General features: G+C 58.3%; 1 protein-coding gene across 7 annotated transcripts; it reads right to left on the minus strand.

The window, feature by feature from the left end:
• Positions 1-196: 196 nt before the first annotated feature.
• On the minus strand, positions 197-24,754 carry SLC29A1 (solute carrier family 29 member 1 (Augustine blood group)). Of its 7 annotated transcripts, none has more exons than XM_090135227.1 (14): positions 24,397-24,754; positions 15,998-16,225; positions 7,034-7,112; positions 6,351-6,432; positions 5,967-6,142; positions 5,643-5,782; positions 5,361-5,495; positions 5,097-5,194; positions 4,655-4,745; positions 4,444-4,535; positions 4,191-4,299; positions 3,827-3,912; positions 1,412-1,611; positions 197-1,059 (listed from the first exon to the last, which is right to left on the minus strand). In XM_090135227.1, exons 3-14 carry the CDS (start codon positions 7,060-7,062, stop codon positions 948-950), a joined length of 1,350 nt encoding a protein of 449 aa, XP_089991353.1. In that variant the 5' UTR covers positions 7,063-7,112; positions 15,998-16,225; positions 24,397-24,754; the 3' UTR covers positions 197-947. The 7 variants fall into 7 exon arrangements, with proteins under 7 accessions (XP_089991353.1, XP_031449773.1, XP_089991352.1 ...); XM_031593913.2 differs by lacking the exon at positions 24,397-24,754 and adding an exon at positions 17,509-17,584; XM_090135226.1 differs by lacking the exon at positions 15,998-16,225.
• Positions 24,755-24,791: the final 37 nt, after the last annotated feature.

Below are 24,791 nucleotides of genomic sequence, written 5' to 3' on the forward strand. Positions count from 1 at the left end.
GCGGGGTGGCAGCGCCGTCGCTATTCCAGAGAGTTCCACGCGACCCCCGGCGGCGGTCGGGCTTCTGCGGGTCTGTGGGCGCCGGACGGTGTCTGCAAGCGGGCCGCCGTGAGGCCGTGCAGTTCTCCTCCGCGGCACTAGGCGGCACTGCGGTGACTCCGAGGGTGCCCTTTCCCCACAGTGACAGACACGGACACACGTTTCGGTCTTTTTATAGAAAAAGGCAACTGTACATTTACAGATACATTTACAGAGCGCCGGGGGCGGGCCGGGACTGCCGCGGCCGGGAACTGCCGCCTTCCTCCTGCGGCCCTCCGGCGGAGGGGAGGAGAGCAAACAAAGGCAGAATGAGCAACCGGTTGTGGGGGGGGGCGGGGGGGCTGGAACACGGGGGGGGGCAGGGAGAAGCAAAGGGTGCGGGGCTCGTCATCTGCTGAGCCACGGTGCTGGCTCTTGGCGTGGATGGGACGCGGAGATCTCACGGCCTTCAAACCCACGTGGCAGCGTGGGGCTGTCAAGGCCGGCTGGGGCTTTTCCCTACCTGCAAGTGTCTCCAGTAGGAGAGAAGGTGGAGAGGAGAGGGGGAGGAGAGGAGGAGTAACACTGGATACCAGCCTTCAGCTCTGCCTGGTGGAGAGGAGAAGGTTTGCAATGGCTTTTGGCCTTGAAGCTGGGGAACTTATGCATCATGGGAGGACCTCGGTGAGGTCCTTAGAGTTTTACACACAGCACAGGAAAGGCAAAGGCACGTAGGCCTGAAGGCATCACACAGCCGGGCATGGCAGGAGCCACACCAACCCTGGAAGAGTGGAACCGTCCCTGCTGTGGCAGTGCGATTTGGCAGGGGCAGGAGTGAGGTGTTATCACCCCACAGCACAGAGATGTCCAGGGCCTCAGAGGAGGATGCGGAGCCATCTCGGTGTCCCTGCACCCTCTGGGTGCCTCTGCTAGATGAGAATTTGGAACAGGAAGGAGATGGCAGCTCCTAGGGCCAAGCCCAGCGTCAGGAAAAAGGCCATGACTGCTCCAGCTGTCTCTGCTTCATGGGCAAGTACTTTCCTAGGAGAGAAACAGGTGTCAGACTCATCCTCAGTGACGCATGCCCCACACCCTCATTGGAGTTCAACTGAGAGATGGGAGGAGGCCTCAGCAGAGGCAGAAGCAGTGTTCTGCTGCTGCAGAATGGCAAGAAGAAACCCCATCTCACTCCAAGAGCCCATCTCCACATCACAGGCTCATAAAAAAAGACAAAATGCTTCAGGCAGGCTGTCTCAAGCTCCAGCATGAAGGTCACCCCTCCCTGACCCCTGTGCTGCAGCCCAATCAGATGCCCGAACAGATGCCAGGACTGGCCTTGGGCTGCCACCCACAGGTGAAACCAAATTTTCCCCCATCACCAGAGCTTACTCACTTGGGCCCGAAGCACATGCAAAGGCTGGCCAGGTAGCCGTTGGAGATGGAGAAGAAGATCATGAAGATGATGTACCAGGCATCGTGAGAGAATATGACGGGCAGGTGGTCTCGGGGTTGCACATTGCACAGCATGAAAAGGGGGATGAAGATGACACGTAAGACCACCATCACTGGCAAGAGGCAGCTGTCCTTCCCGGGCTAGGAGAGAGACACAGGGTGTAGCTGAGAAGTGGGCATTCCCCATCCCCTGGCATGCCAGCGAGGGATACAAGGAGGCTGTCTCTACTGTGCTGCAGCCACAGGGCAGGCAGGATGCAAGGCTTCTGCAAGACTTTTTCTGCTGCAACAAATTCCAACATCACCAAGTGATACAAGGGGCAGATCACGGCAGCTCCTGAGCCCCTCTGTGCAAGGCTCCCAGACCCACAGCTTCTGCCTGCCATCCTCTGGCACTCACTGTCCTGCTCCTGCAGCCTCCTGCATGCAGCTCCGAGGTTTCTCCCTACATCAGTAATAGCTATTTGAGGCTGAGAGTGCTCTGCTCTCTGTGTTCCTAGCCCTGGTTGTACTCATTAGTCTGTCACTCTCTCCTCAAGCCAGATATTCACCGACTACCTGGCCATTCCCCAGAGGAGAATGCCCAGTTAGTGTGTTCTTGTCCTCCAGAAAGAGAGGAAAATCAACAGGGACTGTTCAGATTTGTTAGCATAGCTGTGACTGGGAAACACTCCCTCCCCAGGGTGAAAAGATGGAGAAGTTTGATACTGCTTGTTTCTTCCCTACTCTCTTGGGCTGCATCAGACTGGAAAGCACCACCCTGCTCAGCTGCTGCTCTGCTGGGACTGGGTGCAGTACTCGTGGTGAGGAAGTCAGCGTGCAGAGGAGATGGACAGGCCACCAGTCCCACCACAGCTGGCCACTGCCCTGAAAATCTCGTCCTTAGCTGACTTGGAGAGTAGCAGTGCTAGAGCCAAAATACAGAGCTGAGTCTGGGATCAACTGCTAAGCCCCTTCTGCAAACAACAGGGAGTGAGGACAGCCTTATGCACACACACGCAACCTCTTCCTGCTGCAAACCATTGCACAGGCCAAGGCCAACTGAGGTAAATCGCCTCTGGCACCCCATGGCCTGCAAACTGGGCTTTAAACAGCTCTCCAACCTCCCACGCCATCCCCCAGCCAAGTGGGGCGAGATCCAGCAATCTGGGAAAGGGATTATGCTTGGACTGTTTTGGACAGTGCTGGGAAAGGCATGGATTGAGTTATGGCCTCCCCAAATCCCAACAGAGTTTCTGGATGTGCCAAGTTGGGACAAACCAAGAGGCACTGTCCCCATGCTGTTGTGCAGCTATGATGAAGGCAGTCCCTGGTACAAGATGTGCCTGGCTCTCTCCCGAGTCCCCTCAGCGAGGAAACGATGACAAGACCTTGTGGTCTGAAGTCAGAGTAAGCCCCCAGCTGCCCTGGAGGTGGCAGCCCTCCTTGGCTGGCACAGCTGTGGCAAAGATGATGCCGACTGTTGTGTCTGTGGGAAAACCAGCAAGAGCAGCAAGATGTTTTTCTTGCAGAGCAGGGCCCCAACCAGGGAAATGAGGCACAAACCACACCACAGTCAGACTTTCCACCCAGTGCTGTTTTGGAAATGTCCCCTGCTGGGTCATCACACCACTAGGGCTATGGCCTGGACACCAGTCAAGGCAGCTTGCAGCCAAGGTTGGGGGCAGCCAGCAGCCATAGCCAGGGGAGAAGCAGCTCTAGGCAGCAAGGCAGCCCAGCACAGCCAGGGCCGGACAGACCCTGCATTGCGTGCTGCTGTGAGGAGCTTCTCTAAACAAACAACCTGAACAATACAGGGGAAACAGCACTTGGGGGGTGGGCAAAGGGGCAGGAAGAGACACAGACAGACCCCTTCCTCATTGCCATCATGACTCCCACCGCTCAGCCCAAGGCACAGCAAGATGAGAGCAAGGGACCTGGGCATGGGAGGGGACAATTCCATTATCTGCATGGTGTAGTTCTGCTCTGCTGCCAGGATAACGCTCTTTAAAGCAGCTGTGTACTGTGCGGAGGCCAGAGGTTTTATTTCAAGCTGCCCTGTCTTTCACCCTCTTCCACTGCCGCCATCCTGCCTGGCTGTTTGCATAGCTGGAGTGAAGGTTTGTTTACAAAGGCTGAAATAGAGGAGACAGCTTCATCCAAGCCACGCTGAAAGAAGACTGGGAGGAGAACAGGACGATACTGTGGCTTTCAGCTCTAACCCTTTCTTTAACCCTCTAAATCTCTGCTTAGGGCTTAAAGCCAGAGCAGGAGTCAGCTCTGTGCCTACTTCCTCCTCCAAGCCATGGATGGCAGCCCCAGTGAGAACCATGGCCAAAGGGTATGGGGATGAGAGTGCTTCCTGCCCCCAGCTTACCCATGTGAAGAGGGCAGTCAGACTCCGTCCCGTCCAGTCAAAGACATTAAATATCAGGAAGCAGGAGACTGAGATGAAGTAGAGATCTGCAGGAGGGGAAGAAGGTCAGTGACAAGCCCAGGATGCCTTGGGCCCTCCAGCTGATTGCACAGAGACTCTCCTTCAGGTCTAGGCGCCTCCTAGTTTCCCACTAAGAGCTGGAATGGTCTTCCAAGCCAGACTGGTGTCTGCATCCAAACCTTCATGCACAATGGTCTTCCCTTTCCCTCAGGCACCCCTACTACTTCAAGCCCCACCTTCTTTCCTCCCATTTAGCTTGTTTCCCAGTTTCCTCCTAGCCCACTCCACACCTGGCTTCACTTACCCCATTTGTTTCCCTTTCCAAGAGTAGTGGACACCTTAGCTGTGATGGAAGGAAAGACCCCAATGGTGACGGTGAAGACTAAACAGACAGACATTGCCATGACCCAGAGCTAGGAAGATAAAAGAAAGAGGCTGGTACCAAACACAGGGCAAGAGACCAGTGCAGGGGTGGTCTCCTCTCCCCATGCCTTCCTGCACCTGTGTTCATATCCTGACACAAGGAGAAGCACGGGGGTTGCTGCCAACTCACAGACCTTCTTAAAAATGGAGATGACCGAGGGCTTCTCATCTGGATTGTGGACAGGGATAATCTTTGAGTTATTCTGCTCCATCCCATTGGGCTCATCTGCAGGGAAAAACAAACACAGGGCATAACAGACTCCACAAAGCAGGGATCTAATTTAGTCCTGTCTCAGTCTTCCTCTCAGCTCTTCTTCCTTTCTTCTTCTCCTCTCAGCCCCTCACCTTTCTTAATCAGATCTCTCTTGGTCTCCAGCTCTGCATTGTACACACGGTACTCTGTCTTGTCCTTCATGGAGTAGTACCGGAAGAAATCCTGCAGAGAGACAGCCACACTCAGTCAAGTGTGAAGAAAGAAGGCTGCCAAGGAACCGGCACCTGAGACTGTGTTGATAATGGGAAACAGTGCAAGATGGACTGTTCCACTTGTGTCTGATATATATGCTTCTCCTGCTCATTCAGGGGCCCACTTCCACATTATCCTAAGGATACCACAGATATCTGAGGTGAGAAGTATCACAGAGAGCTCCTTTGGGACACTGAGTGTCCTGCCCTGACACAGGAGGTAGAGGCTGACAGAAACTGTGGCGATATTGGGCCAAGGTTCTTGTGCTGGGATGTGCACAAGATTTCCTCATGCTCTTACCCACTAAAAATAAAGCCTTACCATGCGAGGTAGAAGGACGTAGGAGACAACGGCCAGCAGAATCGCCACACAAGCTGTGGTGAAGTAACCAATGTAGCTCTCTGGTTGCTGAGCACCAACTGGGAGCACAAGAAGAGAGGAGACAAAGAAGAAAAGGAGGAGGATGAAGAGGGGCAAGAGGGGCGAGGCCCTGCTGCCACCTCCCACACCAAGAGGGTCCAGCATGACCCCGCTGTCCCCTGTTGACAGTAATGCACAGTCACCTTCAGGATGGGTATTACTTACTGCTGATACTGATTATCATTGCCACAGCAGCGAAGATGCCTGCCAAGCCCTGCCCACTCATGATGGGAGCTGTGTAGCTGGCAGGCAAGAGCCCAGCTAGACCAAAGAGGCTGCCCTGCAGCATGGCGCCAAAGGCTGCAAAGGGAAGGATAAGCAGAGATGAGAAACCAAAGGTGAGGATGGGCTGCACCTCTGTGGGGAGCCAGTGTCACAGCCCTGTAGGACCAGGGAGGGTCCCCAGTCTCCTCTTTCCTTTGGGCTCTTCCCCAGCGCCTTACTCACAGTTGATGAAGACAATGCTGACCATGGTGAAGACAAAAAAGGGAAGAGGCTCCATGGTGACCTTCACCATAATTGCAGTGATTAAGAACACCAGCCCAATGGCCACCAGGCTGCCCAAGATGCGGATCTGCTGGGGAATCCTGCAAGAGAGGGTGGTGTGGGTGAGGAAAGCCCAGCACCTAGAGGTCTGCAAAGTTCTCTTGCAGCAGTTGCAGCCAAACCACAGCACAGGAGAACCAAGTTTTGCCTTTGGACTGAATGGCTTGGCACAGCGTTGAGTCAGGATGTGGGAGCTGGCAAGGGCAAGGATAGGGCAGGGCTTACCGCTGATGGATGAAGGAGTTGAGGCAGGTGAAGATGAGGAGGGGCACCATAGAGCAGAGAGTCATGAAGTTGTCAAACATGGATTGTAGGTAGGAGAGTTCTGAGGCAGTGCCCACGCTGGTCTGGTTTGAGAGGCAGCTTGTGTTCTGTGGGTCTGCCAGGCGGTCGATGAAATACTGCAAGGAAAGGAACCAGGTGGAGCTGAGGTGCTGTGAGGCCTCCTCCAAGACAGATCACCCTTAAGCCCTTTCCAGCCCCACACCCAGCCCAGGACCCCTCCTGCCACCTCAGTGCCATGCATCCCACGCAAATCACCCACACTTCTGCCTCCTGCCTGGTGCTCAGAGGTGGCACAGGGTGATCAGTGTCAGGGCAAGCCCTCACCTGCCTGGCAGTCATGAAGAAATTCCATGGCAGCAGTGTTCCCAGGCCGAGGATGAAGAAGATCAACCAGACAGCCTTGTACCTGCAAAGGGGACAGAGAAGTGTGGAGCAGGATGACAGGCAGGGCAGGGGACAGGCATCACTTCTGGCTGTCTCCAAGCCCACTGTGAAAGGCACCAGGCAAAAAAGGGAGGATGAAATTCATAATTTGGCATCATCTGTGGGTCCAGTGCTCTTAATAAGGAAAGGAGATTCTTGATAAAGGACAGCACAAAACATTTGTTATCCTGTCTCTGGCCTGGGCCCTTTGAATGGACGTGGCCAAGGGAGGGTTTCCAGAAAGCTGTGAAGGCAGAGGACACTTCCCACATGTGGCACCCAGCCACACACCAACCCTTGCCAGAGCTGGGAGGGAGCCCCACCAGCCAGGGACAGCAGGGCCATGTCCCAGTGCTGGGGACTGTTTACAGCCCATTTGCTTTGGAAAAATTGATAGAGCATCTTAGAGAATGGATTCCACAGGCAGAGACGGAATAGCTGCTCCCTGCTGGTCAGAGAGCACACATCCATAGGGCTAGCAGTGAGACTTGGTGCCCCAAGCCCCCAGGTACTGAACCTCACGTTATCCCAGATCTCCCAGTATCTTGAATGTGCCCCACGCCCACCCCACAGCCTGGCATTACCTGTCCTGTGGTCCATCTCTTGTTGTCATCTTGCGTGGTGAGAGTCAGCACGGGTCCCTGCAAGTCTCGTGGTGGCTCTCTGGAAAGCAAACAGAGGGCTTATGAGGGAATGAGGCCAGCAGGGGCAGCATTGGTTTTAACCTGATGGCATGGTTGAGACTACATGAGACTACAAAAAAAAAAAAAAAAGTGTCAGGAAACAGCAATAGCATTGCTCAGCAGCTTGGGAGACCGATGGCTCAGAGCCCTTAGCTGAGGGGTTGTGACACAGAGCTTTACGCCGCTACTCAGGGGACGCTGAGCCTGTCCTTCCAAAAGGAAACCTGCCCCCATGACATGCCCATGCTGCTCCACTCCAGCCACATGCCACTCCACTGCAGGCTCTTAAAGGATTTGTAAGCCTGTGACAATGCCCTCAATCCTCAGGCTGTGAGCGAAGCATATACGCAATGGGCTGTGTCCTTCCCCCCTGCCCTCCCCACGTCCTTGGGGATATGGAGGAACAAAGGACACGTTTTATCCAGTGGTTTCTCAGGTCAAACCCTTCTTTTCCATCTACTCCTTCTGTGAGGCTCTAGCAGCCCTCCCTAGGAAAGCCAAGGGCACCCCGGGCACTGCTCGCTCCGTCTCAGCACCCTCTGCTCCGAGCCTGGCCCCTGCTGCCACTCAGCACTGCTTTCCCCATAAGTGTCCACCCTACAGACACAGCCTGATCCAGACCCCATCCCTTGGCCCCCTCCCTACCCCTCAGGCATAGCAGAATCAGCCCCCCCGCAGAAGCCACAGGCCTGCCTTGTTGTTTTCTCCTCAGGACAGCACAGCATGGGGCATTCATCCACTTCTCCAGGCAATTGCAGCAGGGCTCCACGTGCTCAACCCCTGCACCCTGCCGGCTGTGCCCTCCCTCAGCCGCCTGCTCGGCCTCCCTCCTCTCCTGTGCGGCTGTGGGCTGCAGCATCCCTGCCTGCCAGCAGCAGCCTGCCTGCCAGGTAGGACGGCCACAGGGGCCGGCAGAAAGCAGCATGCTGGGATCTGTAGTTCGAGCAACGCTCAGCCCACATTAAAGGCAACGGAGGAGCGTGAGTGTTTCCAGGCATGGCTCACATCCTTCATATCAACTGCCTTGCTGAGGAAGGTGGCAAGCAGTAGGGCAGTCCTGCAGGTTGTGCATGGCATGGCAGCAGAGCGTACCCACAGTCCCAGCAGTCTGATGCAGCACGGCTTCCTGCCTTCCCATTGTAGAGTAAGACAGCTCCCGTTTGCCCTTGCGAGCTACCAATGCTTCCAGAAAAAATGCAGTAAAATCCCCTCCTGAAAATCCCCTCCTGGCAGCCTGCCAGCATCCCTGCAGGCAGGAGGCAGCCTGCTCTCTGGCACTGGATTAGCAGGGGGCCTGCGAGCGTGACTGTCATCCCCATAGGAAGAAATACCACCGGGGCCACTTGTTGTCCCTGAGAAACAGGTGGAAAGCTCCAGGGCACCCTGCAGCCCTCAGCAGGCTGCCCCTCACCCACACAAGGCCCCAGCTTTACTCCCAGACCAGCCCCCCATCTTCCCTGGGGTCACAGTGCTGTCCCGAGGAGCAGAGAAGGGAGCTCTGCCACAGACATATGCCTGAAGGCCTGTGCCAGGGCAAGCCCTGATCACTGATCCCACCCTATGCCCAGTGAATTTGAAAGCAGTGTCCCCCCCCTTCCCCTTCTCAGGAGTGCTCAGGTCATGGGGGCCAGAGCCACGTGCCCCTGGCAGTATCTGCAGAGGAGGCGGAGGGAGAGGTGTCATGTACCACAGGTGGCGGGCAGCCAGCAGCATGCAGGGTGTGACAGTGCTGGAGCAGCAGGCAGGAGCTAGCAGGACAGGACTGGGGTTTGAGGAGCGCTTCCCTGCTGCTGTCTTCCCCACCGCCTCCTGCTTCCATCCTTCATCAGCAGCCCGGCCTCCTTGGCGGCAATGCCCTGCCGCAGCCTCCTACCAGCTTTGTTTGTTTTCTGTCTCACTTTGCTAAGTGCCTTCTAATTTTTTTCCACTAAGAGACAATCCCTGCCAAGGGGCAGCGGGTCAGTGCTCATTACGGCTGGAAACACGTCCAGCTGCCAGCTCTTACAAACAACACTATAGTAAACAGAAAAGATCAAACAAACCAACACAAGCAACAGGTGGCAACAGTGCTCCAACCAGGTGAGAGCAGCTCTACAATCACAAATCCAGAGCAACCCTATGATAACAGACCAGGGATGGTGCTCAGTGCATCCTCAGTCCCAGCACCTCCAAGGACCTCAGCCATCTGCCCTGCCCCGAGCGCATGGGAAAGGAGGAGCAGTTCAAGGCCTCTGCGTGTGGACATCCGTTTACTCCCAGGCACGGAGCAGTTCATTGGAAGCGTGGAAGTGATGTGTGAGTGGAAGGAGCAAGAAAAGAGTACGAACTGCTAAGCAAACCACAGCTGTCCTCTTTGACCACATTCAAACAATGGAGAGCTCAATTGTAATTGCCAGGTTTACTCAGCACAAAGGCTTAGGCATACGCTAGGTGACACTTACTGTTGGGCCAATGCCTGAGAACCCACAGCAGGAACAGCCATGGTGCAAAACGCCCAACCTCTGCAGAAAAACTGGCACTGCAGGACAGCCACGCCTGCAGGCAGTGGTTTGTCACCCAGCTCTGGATATTTCCTTTCTCACGCATTGCCCTTCTGCTCTGCTGCCTGGCTGACGGAATGCAGAGAACATGTCCGGCTTCCTGTGGTGGAGCAGTTCCATGGCGGTGGTAGGGATACAATGGGTCTCCTCCAGCTCATTAAAGCCAAGCCCTTTCTGCCACCTCTGCCATCCTTAGCGAAGGGGCTACATGCAGGCAAGCTGCAAGCACCTCAGCACCCTCCTGCTGCTACTCGCTTTGCAGGAATATGGTCACCAGTTCCTACGGGAGCCACCAAGGTGGGGCAGGGCCAGAAGCCCCTCCAGGCTTATAGCCCATTCTGGGGCCAGCGGAGTTTACCTGCAGGCAGGGAGCAGGCCTGACACACATGTGCAAGTCACATGAAACCCCTGTGGCTGGAACTCAGCTTCAAGATTCCACCTCCAGCCAGATCCCCTCGTACATCCAGAGCTGAGAATAATGAATGCCTGCTTTCTAACACTCTAACTTGAGTCTTAGTGAGTTTCCTCATCGACCAATTTACAGTAACACCCAAGCTCCCCTACCTTGCTCTGGCCATGCCAATCTAGTCTCTTCATTTGTAGTCACCATCCCATGTACTTCCACCCCCGGCTGTGAGCAAGCCTGCTGCCTTTCCCAAGAAGCAGATCTGCATGGCTGCATGTCTCACTGAGACATCAGGACCAACTCAAAGTGGGGGCCATGCCTTGTGGCAAACCAGAGCCCAACAGAAGGCTAAAGTCAGCGCTGATTAAGTATGAGAGTGGCAGAGGCATGGATAACAACAACCTGACTGCTCTCCCATCTCCAAGCAGTTCCGCTCCTCAGCTTGTTCTATGTTTTATAACCCACAGAAGGTTTCACTTCGTGAGCTTTCTACTTCCTTTGCAATCTGGGAGCCCTGCAGCACCCTGTGGCAAAAGCCTCCCCCATGGCACAGCATTGCTACAAGCAGCTCTGCTAGCTCCTGCCTTTGATTCTTACTAGACACGCATCGGACCCCTTTTCCATGCCAGCCCTGACTCCCCAGGCGCGGATCCCAGCCACCCTCCATCATGTTTTCCAAACAGAGAAATTCTAGCTCACTTAGTCATAGGGAAACAGCTCTGTGCCTTTGATCCTCCTTGCTGCTTTTCTCCAAGTCTTTTCCCACTCTCCCAGACCCTTTTGGAGATGGTGGGGCCACAATAGGCGCGGTGGACTGGGGCGATGGCACAAGGCTCTCTTGCTTTGTTTCTTCTTTGTCACTCATGAGGAGTGACAGAGGCTCTTCTTCAGGGAGTCGATGTGTTTTTATGACTCTGGCTGCCCACAGAGCTATCCGAAATAACCCCAGGTCTTGCTGCAAGCTCAGGCTGTAATCTTGTCTGCAGATTTGAGATGATTATTTCCCCTTGCATATCATTCGATATTAATCTAAACTGAATTTCATCCTCCTGCTGCCTGCTGTTGTAACGATGCTCTGTGCTGTCTGTACCTGGCACTTGTCCCCATGAACCTGAGTAACTCGATAGCATCAGGCAAACTGTCAGCTCATTGCTCATTCCCTTTTCCAGGTCACTCATGACTGCTGAAAAAGCATGGGACTGAACGCAGTGATCTCCTTCCACTGCAGAAACTGACCACTTACTCCTACGCCCTGCTTCCTGTTTTTCACCAATGTTTGAGCCATGTAAAGACCTTCCCTCCCTAAAACCTGGGCTGAAAGACCTGAACGCGTTTTGCAAAGCTCTGTGCCCAGGGGCTTGCTGGGCTGCTGTGGGCGGGCAGCACAAACAGCATTACCAGCCCGTTTTTCCCCGAAGTTCTTACCAGCCCTTCTTAGAAACCAGCGTCACATTTTCCCCCTCCCATTCCCCTTTACATCACAAGGCAGAAAGTACTTCTGTAGCCCCACTGAGGGCTGTGCATGGTGCACAGTTGTTACCCCTCAGCATCTCCCAGGGAAGCATCCCAGCTCCAGACACCATGTCAGCCAGGAGCTCGCTTCATTCTACCCCCTCCGCCTGCTTGGAGAAGAGAAGGCTGCTCTCCCTGAGCCTGCAGCCCGGGATCCCCACTGCCTCCCCACTGAGCAGGAGATAGGTTGGATGTCCTCGCTGCCGGGCCGTTATCTTGGCTGCCAGGTGCTGCATGGAGGCGGGGGGCATCCAGTCCTGCTGTATGTTTTGAACCACGTGCAGCAGCTGGCTGCAGTCCCTTATCAGGGCGGCTCAAGGAGCCCCAAGCAGTTCCCAGGGGCCTCTGGCAGGTACAGCCACCCAGACATGTGCATAAACCAAGCCGGAAAGGAGGGCTCTTTTCACACCCTCCATTTATGTGTTTAATTTCACAGGCAAAGCACACTCTGTCCTCAGCATGGCAATTACACCTCTGTGACATGCCTGGCGTCAGGTCGCTCACCTGCCATCAGCAGCACCTCGGTGACTGCATGCATGGTCACTGTTGCCCATAAATTCCTCCTCCTGGCAGCGGATCCCCACGATCAGAGTCCCCACCTCCCCACTCTGGCTGCCAAGTGCGTTACCAGCCCTGCCACAGAGCTGGCTGAACACAGGGAGCAACACAGGGCAAACAGCAGGAGGGAAGCCCCAGCAGAGCAGCCCTGACAGTTTGCACACACCTGACCCTTCAGCACACCCCAACGCCTGTTCATCAGCCAGTGAATCGCTCCTGGCACTCAAGCAGCCCCACAGCAGAGATGGGCACTGCCGCCTGGCATCCCAGCAAGACCAGCTCCCCAAAGCAGGGTCAGCAACCATCCCCCCATAGCCCAGGGTGGGAGCTTTAATGCCAGTGAGACACTTACCAGAAAGGCAGGGTGGATCCTGCTAGCTCCAGGGCTCTGGTAAAGCCCCGCAAAGCTCTGAGCAGGCGTTGGCTCCAAGGACAGCACTTTGAAGATGGGAGGGGAGATACAGGGCCTGGGGGGGGGGAAGGAGTTGGAAGGCACCACGTCATTTCTGCGCAGAGAGAGGGAGCTCCCAGATAGAGCCAATGTCAGAGAGGCAGAGATAAGCCACTCTCAGGAGAACATCTGCAGCCAGGAACTGGTAGGTCCCTTCCAGACTGCTTCCAGGCAGCACCCCCTCACACCAGGATGGGGCCAAGGCCCCAAGGGCTTTCAGCTACCCTGCTCGTGGGGGGACACAGAGAGAACGCAGAGGCAAAAAGCTGACAGCTGACTGCAGCACTGGCTTCTGAATGCACAGACCCACAGTGCCGTCCCTGAGGCACACCAGTGAGATGTATGCTGGCACCAGCAGCTCCCAGAGGAGAAGGCCACTCACTCCACAACACGGCTCCAGTGTGCCTTGTGGAAGGCTTGGGAAGAGGTCATGGTTTTCCAGGGTTGGGTTGGAAAATGAGATGAATAAAGCCCTTTTCTCCCCAGGGTGGAGAAAGGAATTTGCTCAGGGCTCCATTCAATGCATCTGCGGAAACCAACAAAGAAAGAGCAGAGGCTATGGAGAGCCATCTCTGGGGTTCCCAGGCAGTCCTCAGTGCCCAGAGGGGTTGCATGGGTGGGGAGGGAAGGGGAAATGGAGGCAAGGGCCCCACAGAGCTCTCACCACACAACCACAGCACTAAGGAGAAGAGGTGGTGCAGTGGGCACATTGCCCCACATCATCTCCTGTCTCTTCTGCAGCCAACAACCCCATGGGCTCTGGGGGGATACTGGGGCAAAGGGGTCATCCAGGGCTACGGCAGGAAGAGGCACAATGGGAGGAAGCTGGGTTTCCGTTCCCCAATCAAGAAAACCCACTGGGACCCCTGGGGTGAAGGGCAGGACGCCCACTAATGTAAAAATCAGCTGGGGGTATAAGGTGCAGCCCCCAGGTGGGAGTGGGTCCTCCTTGCAGCAATGACACAGACAACAGCCACCAGGACAGCCACCAAGCAGTGCAGAGCTGCCCCGGCTGCACCACTGCACGGCTGCCTCCCCGTGGGCCACACTTGGACCTGCTCCACAGGCACCCCCAGAGCAGAGGGGAGAGCCCCAAGGAGGAAGCATGTGGCAACAGGGGTGAGGCCAACACCCACGGCCAGACGGGTCTGGAGATAAGAGTGAAGGCCAGGCACGAAACCCAGACAGGCTGGGAGCCCAGAGGGAACGAGGAGGGTGAGGTGAGCTTCTCCGCACAGCTCCTCCTCCTTGGGGCTGTAGGGCTACATCCACGAGCAAGACCATGAGCAGGACTCAGGAGGCCTCCTGGCCTTGGGCAGCCTTCAGGGCAGTGAGACAGGCAGGGAAGAGGCCTCAGGACAGAAATACATGTGCTATTTTGGGTGCCCTGGCTGACCGCTGCGTTTGGCACCCAATGCCTGCAGCCCTGCTGGAAATGGGATGCCAGGCAGGAAAGCAGGTTTGGGCAGCCGCTGCGGCCCACGCAACGCTGCTGCTAGCTACCAGGGATCGGCTCACTCCTCATAGAGCCACAGCACTCTGCACACCCTGAGCCATCCTCAGCTGCTTGCTGCCATTTTTGATGGACAGGGACACGACAGTGGCACAGCCATCTCCACAAGAGTGAGGGCAATATGCAGCCAGAGCATCACTGGCTCAAGGCAGACACATCCTCTGGAGGAAATAAGTCAGAGAATAAACCTCCCACTCAGCTGTGGGACAGGAAAGCCTTTATGCCAGTGGGGCAGGGCAGGGTGGCGGGCAGCTCCCTCTTACCTCTGCCCAAATCCCAGAAAAGCAGCACCTCGGGCTCTCTTCCACAAGCAGCAAGAATAAACACAGCCACAAGACAGGGACGGGCAGGGCACAGCCACTCTGGTTGCTGCCACATCCCTGCAGGCAGCTGCTGCCCAGCACACCGCAGCCCAGCTGCACCACGAACATCCTCGGGGGCACCATGCCCAGCCTGTGGCCAGCCCTGATATTGCTCATGTGGGAACAGCGCTTAGAAATACATTATTGCAGACAGAATGTTATGTCTGGTGTTGGCTCACAGTGCCCTGCCCGCCTCTGAGCCTCCTCAGTGTTAATGTGAGGAGCAGGGGGGGACTGCGGACAGCTGTGAGACCCACTGCTGGGAAGTCTGGTGAGGGTGTATGAAGATGGGAAGGAGGAGCTGCAGGGGAGAGTGGATTGCTTCCTAATAGCTCTGTTGAGCTGCAGCTGGAACACAGCCTCCCACAGCTGTGGGTAATGCAGCCCTTCTCGGCAGGATGGTGCAAGGAACCAACCAACGCAACATCTACAAGCACTGCACAACACCTGCAGGGCCCAACTGTCTGAGACTGCACAGCCCTCAGCACAGCACAGCGCTCTGCTCCCACAACCCTGAACTCCCAGCCGTGGTCACCCACCCTTTCCCCTGGAACGCTCCCCAGGGTTTCCCCCAAAAAACCCTCAGATCAAGCTGCACACTCCAAAGTCCTCACTGCATTCATGCAGCAGCAGAAGTCTGCGGGGTACTGCAGCCTTGCCAAACTGAGCAGTGCATACCACCTCTCCCTCAGCCCATCTGCCCCCACTGTCCTGCTCCTTGCCACGTGCCTCTCCTCGAGGTTCCACAGGCTGCTTGCTGACTGCATTTCCAGCTGTCGATGCCAGCACCGGAAACTTCACAGTAAGGTGCTTTCCCATCAGGCAAGTCCTAAAGGAAATGAACTATAACAAATCCCAGCGGCACTGATGGGAAGAAGGCAAAACTGTAGCAATCAGCCTGGCTTCCTGCTGGCTGCTTTGCTGTGACCCAGCGGGCAGTGAGATTGCCTGCTCAACACTGAGCCAGTGGCCGCTCCCTACCCTGCACAGCAGCAGCAGCAGCAGGAACAGCAACAGGCTGATACAGATATCAGTGGGAAGAGCTCATTGCTGGGGGTGCTCAGGAAGATGTCGGTGGAGTTTGCACTCTGGGGTCAGATTAAATTAGCAACAAAAGCAAGCAAACAGTGCTCAGCTGGCAGTAAGAGTGGGTTTTGCAGTTACCCTAACAGTTCCCAAGGCCTTGGCTGTTACGCTGGATGAGAAACAACTGAGGTGAGTGTTCATCCCAGAAAAACACCAGAGGGTGCTTGCCAGCCTCCCAGAGGCCCTGCTCAGGGCTGTGCCACCTGGCCAGGGGAGGTGGCTGCTCCCGGTGCCCTATCACTGCATGGCCACTGTGAGCCCTGTCCCAGCCCAGGAACCAAACAGAACAGGTCAGTGAGGGCTGCAACCATGGGCAAGCAGGTGCCTTGTGCTCTGCACCCTGGTTTCCTCCTGGCCCACAGGAAGGTCACAGAAGGGCAGAAACAAAGCGTGTGGCTTAGCTTCAAAGAGGAGGAGGCTCATTAACAACATCTCACCCTGAGATAATGAGAGCAGGAATGCCACGATGGAGAAACGATGTCAGCGTTTAATCATGCAGTGCAGGGAGTAACAACTGAAGGATGGAAGTGTCCTTCTACCCCAAGAGCCAGGTCCATTTGCTGGGCCAGGATGCAGTAAGCTTCATCCTCATCTCCCTTCCTCCTCACTCTGGGTGCCTGGCACAGCTCTCCAACATTTTCTCAGTGAGCTGAGAGCAAGCCAACCTGGAAGCAAAAGGCGGCAGCAGCGCTCAGGAGGATGCAGGTGTGACGTGTGCATTGCTGCTGTACCAAACAGCTTTCAGACAGCTGCACAACTAGAGAAAAAAGCACACTGTGCCATCACACCCCGGGGTTAGCTCTACAGACTGGTGCAGATCCAAAGAAGCACGAGGCAGGTCGGCAGCCCACAGGAGCTGGGAGCGGAAACACTGCCGCCAGGCTGGGATGCTCTGATGCAGGGGAGTGGGATTTCCCGTGGCGGCATTCACTGAAGTCCCCTCAATTGTATCCGCTCGCCACAGGCAACTGTAGGGCATCCCAGCTGCTTCCTGCTTCACAGCAGCAAGGAAGCGCATCCAGCTGTGGCCAACAGCTGCACGAACCCCTCCTGCCCTTCAGCCCTGGGAATGCTCAGGGCTGAAGGATACAGGCTCGCTTGTGTGAGATCCCACAGCCCTTGGGCTCGGCCCCCGCCTCTTCCCACAGCACCGCAGCTCGGCCGCCCGTCTCCAAGACTGGGGAGTAACTGCGGAGGTGGGGAGGACAGCACGGCAGAGAGCAAACGGGGCTCTCTGCGCTCCCGGACCAGACCCCGTTAGCACAGCCGATTCGCTCAAGAACACTCGTTGGCTCCTCTCGCTGCACGCCGCGGCCGACCACGAGCACCTCCTCGCGCATCACCTGGGCAATTCCGCTCGGGGCTCCACATGAAGAGCTCTCAAGCCAGGGGGGGTTGAGAGAGAGCGGGAGGGGGGGGGGGGGGGCGAGGCAGCACGTGGGGCCGGGCGGCACGTGGCTCCGGACGCGCCTTCCCGCAGACCGGGGAGGCCCCCAAGAGACGCACGGGAGGACGGGCACGACCCCAGCGGAGCTCCGCGACGCACCCAGCCGCGCCCGGGGCCCGGCATGCTGGCAGGACGCGGGGCGGCCCGACAACACCCGCTGGCGCGCTCCGCGCTTTGCTCCGCCGAGAACTACGGAAGGGAACTCGGCGCTCCCGCGCGAGGGAAAAAACCCCGCGTCCCACGCGACGGCCAAAGCGCCGAGCATCCCTCGCGGGCGCTCGCCCCGTCCCCACCCCCCGACCCCTCAGAGCCGAGTCCCCGCCGCCCCAGCCGTCTCAGCAGTCCGCCCGCTCGGAGCAGTCTCTTCCTCTCCGTTTTGCCGCCTTCCGCGCCGGGCGGGGGCCGGGCCGGGCGCCGCCGTCACAGCCAGGCGGTCCCCGAGCTTCCCCGAGCACGGACGCGCGACAAGAGCAGCCCCAGCCGCCCGCCCCCGGCACCCACCTGCAGCTCCGCGCTCTGTGCCGCCGCACGGCCGGGCCGCGCCGCGCCGCTTCTCCGCTCCGCCCGGCCCTCCCCGTGGGCCGGCCCTCCCCCTTCGCACCGCCCCCGGAGGCCCGCGGGACACCCCCTGGCACGGGGCTGCTGCGGTGCGCGGCGGAGCCCGTCGGGTTTTGCGCCGCCGGACGGAGCGCTGGCACCGAGCGGCTGCCCCGTGCCCGAAGCAGCGCGGCGCCCGCGTGTCCGGCATGGGCTCCGGGACGGGCGGGCTCACGCAGCCCACAGTAATCAATCGACGTGGAGATCATCTCCGCCGTCGTTCAAAGCCTATAGTTCTGCTTAAGTGCAAAGGTACATTCTCACCGATTAGGGTACTTTGTACGCATACGTTTCGAGGTTACACGTCTCAGGTGCAGTGTTTCAGGGCACTGCTGCTCCCAGTGCTCCCATCTCCCGCCCCACCACGGAGCCGCAGGCAGGGACTGCAGCTTGGGAGCTCGCTCCCAATGTTTTCTGCATTAACAAACAGAACATTCCCTGCGGGCAGCCGTCAGCTCGGGTTAGAAATTAAAATTGGAGATTAGACGCTGCCGAGTGTTCCTGCAGATTCCCCATAAGCTCTCGGCACGATGCATCTCCCCTCAGAACCACAGCTAAACATCGCACTTTCATTTCAAACCAGACTTGCAAAACACCTCCGTGTGAGCAAAAGTCCTCAAAGAAGAAGGCAGTGGTGACACCGATGTCTCCCTCGGGAGGTGCCCTCTCTCCTGCCCCACTCTCCCACTCTCCTGCAACACCTCTCCCACTGCCCGGTGGCACACATCGGCCATCTGTTACAGCTCTGTGTTTCTGAACGACACACCGAGCAGGCGGCCCAGAGCGCTGCTGGATAACAGGGCAGGAGCTGCTGCACACCGGGAGATCCGTATCACACCAAATTAAATTTAAAACCTCCCATCTGCAATTAAGCTCCTGCGGCGACTTGCTGGCAATGAGACATCCCAGCCTGCGGCTGCCTTTCCCGGCCTGCCTTCCCCAGCAGCCCTGCTTGGGAAGGTGTTGCTCAGGTCGAGCTGCAGGCACAGCCCCGATCTCCTCTCCCCGCTCTCCCCAGCAGTCAAGGAAAAAAAAAAAAAAAAAGGAGTGAGCATCACCCCAAAATGCATAGAGGGGAAAAAAAGCAAAGCAGAAGCTGCAGTGGCAATGCTTTGGGATGCCCAACATCACCCCTCCAGCTCTGAGATCTGCTGCACTGCTGGCTATGGGGCCATGTGGGCTCTATGGGATCTGGGGGGGCCTTCGTACCGTGCTGAGCTGGGCCCCGTGCCTCCAGCTGAAGGGTCATGCTTGCAGCACAAGCGAGCATTTGAGCATCAGTAAGGTGTTAGTGTTAATTATAGACTCCCATCTGAGCTAAAAGCTATGGCAATCAATGCCCTGTAGACGAGGGCTTCTAGGATCTGGTGGTGATAAAGTTCTCAGATGCTGTCAGGAGGAGAAGCACCATCACATCTCCTCTTAGCCTGATTTTCTACTACATCTCTGCAGGAAGAGCAATGGGTGCAGCTGCCTCACCCCAGGCTGCCAGCAGCAGTGTGCACAGCTCTTACCATCACCAACGTGATAGATCACATGTTGCCTAATTCCCTGCTCTGCCCCTCACCACATTCCCAGGGCTGTGGCTCAGGGCTATGGGAGAGCACCCGCTAACAGCCAGCCTTGGGCTCAGGGATGTCCCAGGACACAGCGCTGCCACCCTGACTTCTCACCTCAGATGGGTGCTGCAGCCTCCAGGAGAGCACACCCAGCTGCAGCGGCGATGTGTGGAGGTGTCCCAGCATGTGGCCTTGGGGCAGACTCAGGGAGATGCCTCCTTCCATGAAATGAAAGTCTGTGCTGAGCAAACCCACGTGGGCCAACGCACACGCAGCTGTGGGACCGTGATGCCTTGCTCCATCCTGGCTGGGTGCGGTGCCTGAGCACAGCGCTGCTCCCGAGCAACTCTGGCGTTGCCAAGCTGACACAGTAACAGCTCCCAGGAGAAGCCAACAGCTGAAGAAAGCGCTCCTGCCCAGGCCAGGCACAGCTGGTGCCTCACCCAGCAGCCAGTACCAGCACCACAACTGCACCGCAGCACTGCAGCACATGGAGCACAAAGCAGTGCCGAGCAAGACCAGGCTCACAGCATTGTCCTCTCTATGGAGCAGTGTGCTGCCAAAGTGCTGCTGCTGGCAGATTGCTGTGCTGTTGGAGCCAAGGGAAGGCAGGCAGCAGAGCCTCTTCCTTACAGAATGTGGGATTACACTGGTGCTGCTCGTCTGGGGGTGTTCCTTCCCAAACCTCAGCTGTGTACCACAGGCAGACCAACGCCATCACCTGGAGCCCAGTTTGCACGCTGTGCCCACAACTGGTTTTCAACAGAAGAATAAATAGGAGAAGTGCTCCCCTTTGAGACGTGCCTGCTGCCAAGCATTGCACAAAGCTGCCTTTTTTTTTCCTTGTAGCAACACCCTGCTTCCACTGAAGCAACCAAATCCGAGCAGGGAGGCAAACAAACAGCTGCTTTTGAAGGCGAGAGCAAAACGTGAGGTTTGTTCCAGGCTGTGGTAATGCATCACATGAGCTGGAGAAGTATCCTTTGTGTCTCTTGGGCAAAATGTGAGTTTTAGAACATGAGGAGATGCGTACTATTTGTATGCACTCCACGTCCCAAGGAGCCTTGCCACTTGGCGCCCACGCCGAGTGTTCTCCCAGAGCTCTGCAGGCGCTCTGCAGCCATACGTTCCTTAATCCACCCCCTCCTCCTGCAGGATGCCATCTCCTTTCCCCTTCATTTGCCACAGACAAGAAACTGAGGTAGCGCGAGGACACAGACTGTGGGTAGGCAGGGAGTGGGGAGCTGCATGCCATCCTGTCCCCATCCCACATCCACGTTTCCACCCAAAATCAAGTGCCCAACATGGGCCGTGCCACAACCACCCAATGGGAACTGGATGGGCTGCTTTGGCTCTGGGGTGCCCAGATGATGCCTGGCAGAGCAGCTGTGGGCACGGAGCTGTTGGGGCACTGCTCTTACAATAGGCCTTTTGCAGAAGTGAGAGCAGCCCCAGACACCTGTATTGCCTGCAGCCTGCTAGCAGGAGGCAGGGCAATCAAATGCAGCAGGCATGTCAGGGGCACCTCCGGGCCCCCCGGGCACACATGGCTGGTTTGCTCTGCCCGCTGCTCAGCGGGGATGGGAGGAGCCAGCTCCTATCCTGGGCCAAACCCTCTGGCAGCACTCCATGAGCTCGCAGCCACCCGTGAGGCTGTACCCACAGAGCGGGGAGGCATCAGGATTAGCAGGCAGAGCAGGAGCAGGGTGGAAGCAGATTAGTGGCCGTATCCGGTTCTGCACACGTGTGACAGGGCAGTAGAGCAGAGCCGTGTACAGAGAAGGAGTGTGTTAATCAGTCACATGGAGGAAAACCCTACAGGCTACTGGAAATCAGTTATAATGCAACTGACCGCAGCAGCCCTGCTTGCTCTGGAGGTCCCCAGCTCACTGCTGAACTCAGTGCAGGCTTCCCTCACCAGTCCCTTAGGGACAGGGCTCTCCTGTCACTGCCTGGGGACACATGCCCCGCATTTCAGGGAGTGATGCTCACCTGTGTACCAAGGTCCCGTCCTACACTGCAGATCCTAGTTATGCCATTACCACTAGCAGGGGGCTGTGCTGTCCCACTGCATCTTCCTGCTGCTGGATCTGTGAGATGTGCGGGCAGTGCTTCTGAAATGGGGCCGTGGGGGCCTTTCCACTTCAGCAAGCACAAACAAATCCCATTGTCCACTGGCTCAGCAAGGGGCCCGGGTGCTTGTGGGGCTCCAGCCTCATCTGTCAGCCTGAGGGGAGGCCCAGGGTGCCCCCAAGGCAGGGCAGCACTGCGAGAACAAGGGGCTGGTGCGCCCCTTCAGTGCAGGCTGAGCGCCCAAACCCTCTACCAAAGCCGCTGCCAAAGGTCTTCCTTGCTGCTGCCTCCTGGATGCAGCCCTTTCTGCAGTAGTACCTCCATGACCATTCCCCTTCCGCACCCCTGCTCCCCTCTACAGCTCTGCTGCCCCTTTGCTCCCTCTGACAAGCATTTACTGCCTAATGGCAGCTATTAAACAGAGCCACAGGGCAGCTGGTTACTGAATGACAGCTCAGCAGTTACCACACCACAGGTACAGCACTGTTCCCTATTCCACTGCAAGTATCTTCTACCTGCTAGGAACTGCTGAAGCCTTGGGAAATATGGGACAACATACAGTGTGAGCTCCTGGTTACAAAAGTTAAACTCTGTGAGATGCTCCAAGGCACTGGGAAACGACAGTCCTGGGGCCAGCAGAGTGCCCTGCCCTGTGCAGCCACCATGCTTCTTGCCTCAAGTGTCCTCGGCAGCAGCGTGGCCATACAAACCCACAGTGGGTGGCGCATTGCTGCAGTGCCCAGGGTCACATCCAGCCCTTGGTGGCAGTGTCAGCATCCTGTGAAGGAGCAGAGCTGCTGGGGAAGGAGCTGGTTGGCGCCCAGCCATGCTTGGAAAATGCACTGGGGAGCTGGGAAAGGGATGACCTGCCAGGGAGAAGGGTGAGCTGCTGCCACGCGGTCACCTTCCTGCCCAAAGCCCGTCTGCACCGAGTGACAATCAGGAGCCATGCCTTTCCAAGGCATGGGGACACTGGCAGAGCCATGCGTGGCTTTCCAGGAGTGTCACCACAGCCAGATGCTGCTCACCCACCATGGGGTTCTTAGGGACAGCGCCAAGGGGATCACAGGGATGGCACCACAGGGAACATAGGGATGGCACCACACGGACTGTGGCATGCAACCACCTGCAGAGAGGCAGCTCCCGGGAGCTCTCCTAGTAGTGCCTGCCCCAGACTGAACCCAGCCTGATGGCCGCTGGCTGCCGAGGAGGAATTCAGCTGTGTAAACGCCTGGCACGGCTGACTGGATCCTGTTTGGAGAAGGAAGCCTGCCCTGTCATGCTTTTCCCTCTGGGCAAATCAACGGTGGCTGAATGCTCCCAAACATCTCCTGGGGAGTTGTCCAGAAGGGCCCTTTCCCACAGCTCTAGCACACAGGCCACCATTATTCCCCCCACTGCCAGAAGAGCTCGCCTGCGTTCCCAGGCCATAAGAAGGCCCCGGGGCCAACCGGCAGAGTGTAACAATAGGACATCAAAACCAGAGCAAAACCATGGGCAGGAACTGAGCAAACTGAGTGCCAAGGAAGGGGGGAAAGTCTACGCTCCCCACCAGCTATCCCCTGGCCTCCGTGACCCCACTGCAGAGTGTGACCCTGGGCAAGGGATGCGCTGGGAGATGGAAATGCACAGGAGTGCCACCAGGATTTGGCGTGCAGATGAGGAGGTGAATGGAGCAGGGCACAGTGTGCCACAGAGGGATGCCTCAAACGAGCGGCACCTGCTTCTCCCTGGGCATAGGATGCTGAATACCAGGCTCACTGTGCCCCACGGCATCCCCCGCCCGTGCTTAAGCCGGGAGCCCCGCACCCAACCCGCGTTTCGCCCTTCATCCCACGCACGGCGGGGACGAGGACACCGGGCGCTGTCGGCCCCGGTGCACGGGGTCCCCAAACGCATGGAGGAGCGCGGCCCGGTGCCGCCCTCTGGTGGCCGCAGTCGGCGGTGCGCCCGTCCGCGGCGCTTCGGGGCTGGGAGCCGGGAGCGGTGCGGCGGGGGCTGACTCGGCGCATCCGTCCTCGGGTGCTCGGGACTTGCAGGCGGTCTCCAGGGAAACAGCCTGCCCTTCCTACTAAAGTCCCAAACCCAAGCGATCTTTCTGACAGAACAGAAGGCAAGAGCGGCCCCCGCAGCAGCACCGTCGGCTTCCCATGAGATCCTCCTTCCGAGGAGGAGCTGAGGGCACCGCCTGCTCCTCGCCTTTTCCAGTCCCTGCGGGATCCGGCATCTCCAGAACCTCGCCTCCCTTTCGCTGATGCGGCGACCGGGTTTGCGGAGCCGGGGAGCTAGCCGCCGCTGGGATGCGGTGCCGGGGGTGACGGGATCCCTGCAGAAAGTCACAGCTCCCCGAGCGGCCGGCGAGTTCCCCGAACGGCAGCTTCCCGCTGAGCCCTCGCGCTCCGCCCTGCACGGGGTCGGGACACTGCGAACTGACGGCCTGCTGCCCCGGACGTCGCACTCGGCACGGGCACGGGGACAGCATTCGGGGAGGACGGAGCGGTGGGAGCGGTGCCAGAGCTGAGGGCGGGCGCTCAGCGGTCAGTTTTCAAATAAAAGGGTCAGGGGACAGTGTGTGGTTGCGCGAACAAGGGGCAAGCGAGGTCCGAGCGGCACAGGGAGCACTCCACGGTGATCTCCAGGAGCGCACAGACACACGGGAACTGCCCCAGCACAGCTAGAAGCACGCTGGGGCCCAAGCGCCCGTCGGGCAGCCCTTCATCCCGCAGCACCCCGACGCCTCAGTGCCACGGCACCCCCGCCCTGGGAGCACGCGTGCTTACACGGTCGTTCCAGGGCCGTTGTGCTGCGCCCCGCTGCTGCCGGCGGACCCCGCGCAGCCAGCAGCGACCGCTGCGGTCGCCAGGTCGTAGCGCTGCCCTGCGCCAAGGACGCGCGGTGCGGAACGGCCCTCGGGTCGGCTGCGGCGTCCTTGTCGGCGCGGGGCCGCGGAACCGCACAGCCCGGCTCGGGCCCGGGGCAGAGGAGCGCGGCGGGGCTCGCTGCGGGCAGGGGGCAGCGTGACCTTGCGGCGAGGCCGCCCCGCAGCCACAGTGCGGCTCCCCCGCGGAGCTCTCAGAGCCGGCTCCCTCTCCGCTCCCCGGGGGAACGCTGCAGGGCCCCCGCCCGCCCTCCTCCTGTCCCCCCTCCGCCCCGCCGTTACCTCCGGGCTCGGCGATGATCCCTTCTGCTGCGCCCCCCCGCCGCTCCCCGGGCTCTGGCAGCGGCCAGCTCGGCGCGGATCCCGGCGGCTCAGCAGGTGGAGGGTGGCTGCGTGCGGGCGCGGATTAGCTGGGGGGAAGCGGCGTCTGCCATAGGAACGACGAGCGGCATTCGTCAGCGGGGCCCAGCGCCGGGGCGGGGGAGAGGGGAGAGCGGGCGGGGGGCCGGCGCCCACTCGGCTGTGTGCTGTGCGCGGCGTGCCGCGGGTGCCCGCCGTCAGCAGGTGCCACAGCCCTACCGGACCCGGGCCATCGCGGGCCACTCGCTACGGGCCGACTGTGACACATGGACCCGGGGGAGGAGGAGGGGGGCCTCCGCCGGGCCCCCCAGCAGCTC

The sequence above is a fragment of the Phasianus colchicus genome, chromosome 2 (assembly GCF_987193195.1).
Source record: "Phasianus colchicus chromosome 2, bPhaCol1.hap1.1, whole genome shotgun sequence".
Lineage (NCBI taxonomy): Eukaryota > Metazoa > Chordata > Aves > Galliformes > Phasianidae > Phasianus > Phasianus colchicus.

Coding starts and splice junctions, on each gene's coding strand:
- SLC29A1 (XM_090135226.1), bottom strand. CDS start 7,062: ATGACAACAAGAGATGGACCACAGGACAG. Junction 3,913..4,190: donor TGGAAAGGGAAACAAATGGG/GTAAGTGAAGCC, acceptor CCCCTCCTGCAG/ATCTCTACTTCATCTCAGTC. Junction 1,612..3,826: donor TGACTGCCCTCTTCACATGG/GTAAGCTGGGGG, acceptor TCTCTCTCCTAG/CCCGGGAAGGACAGCTGCCT.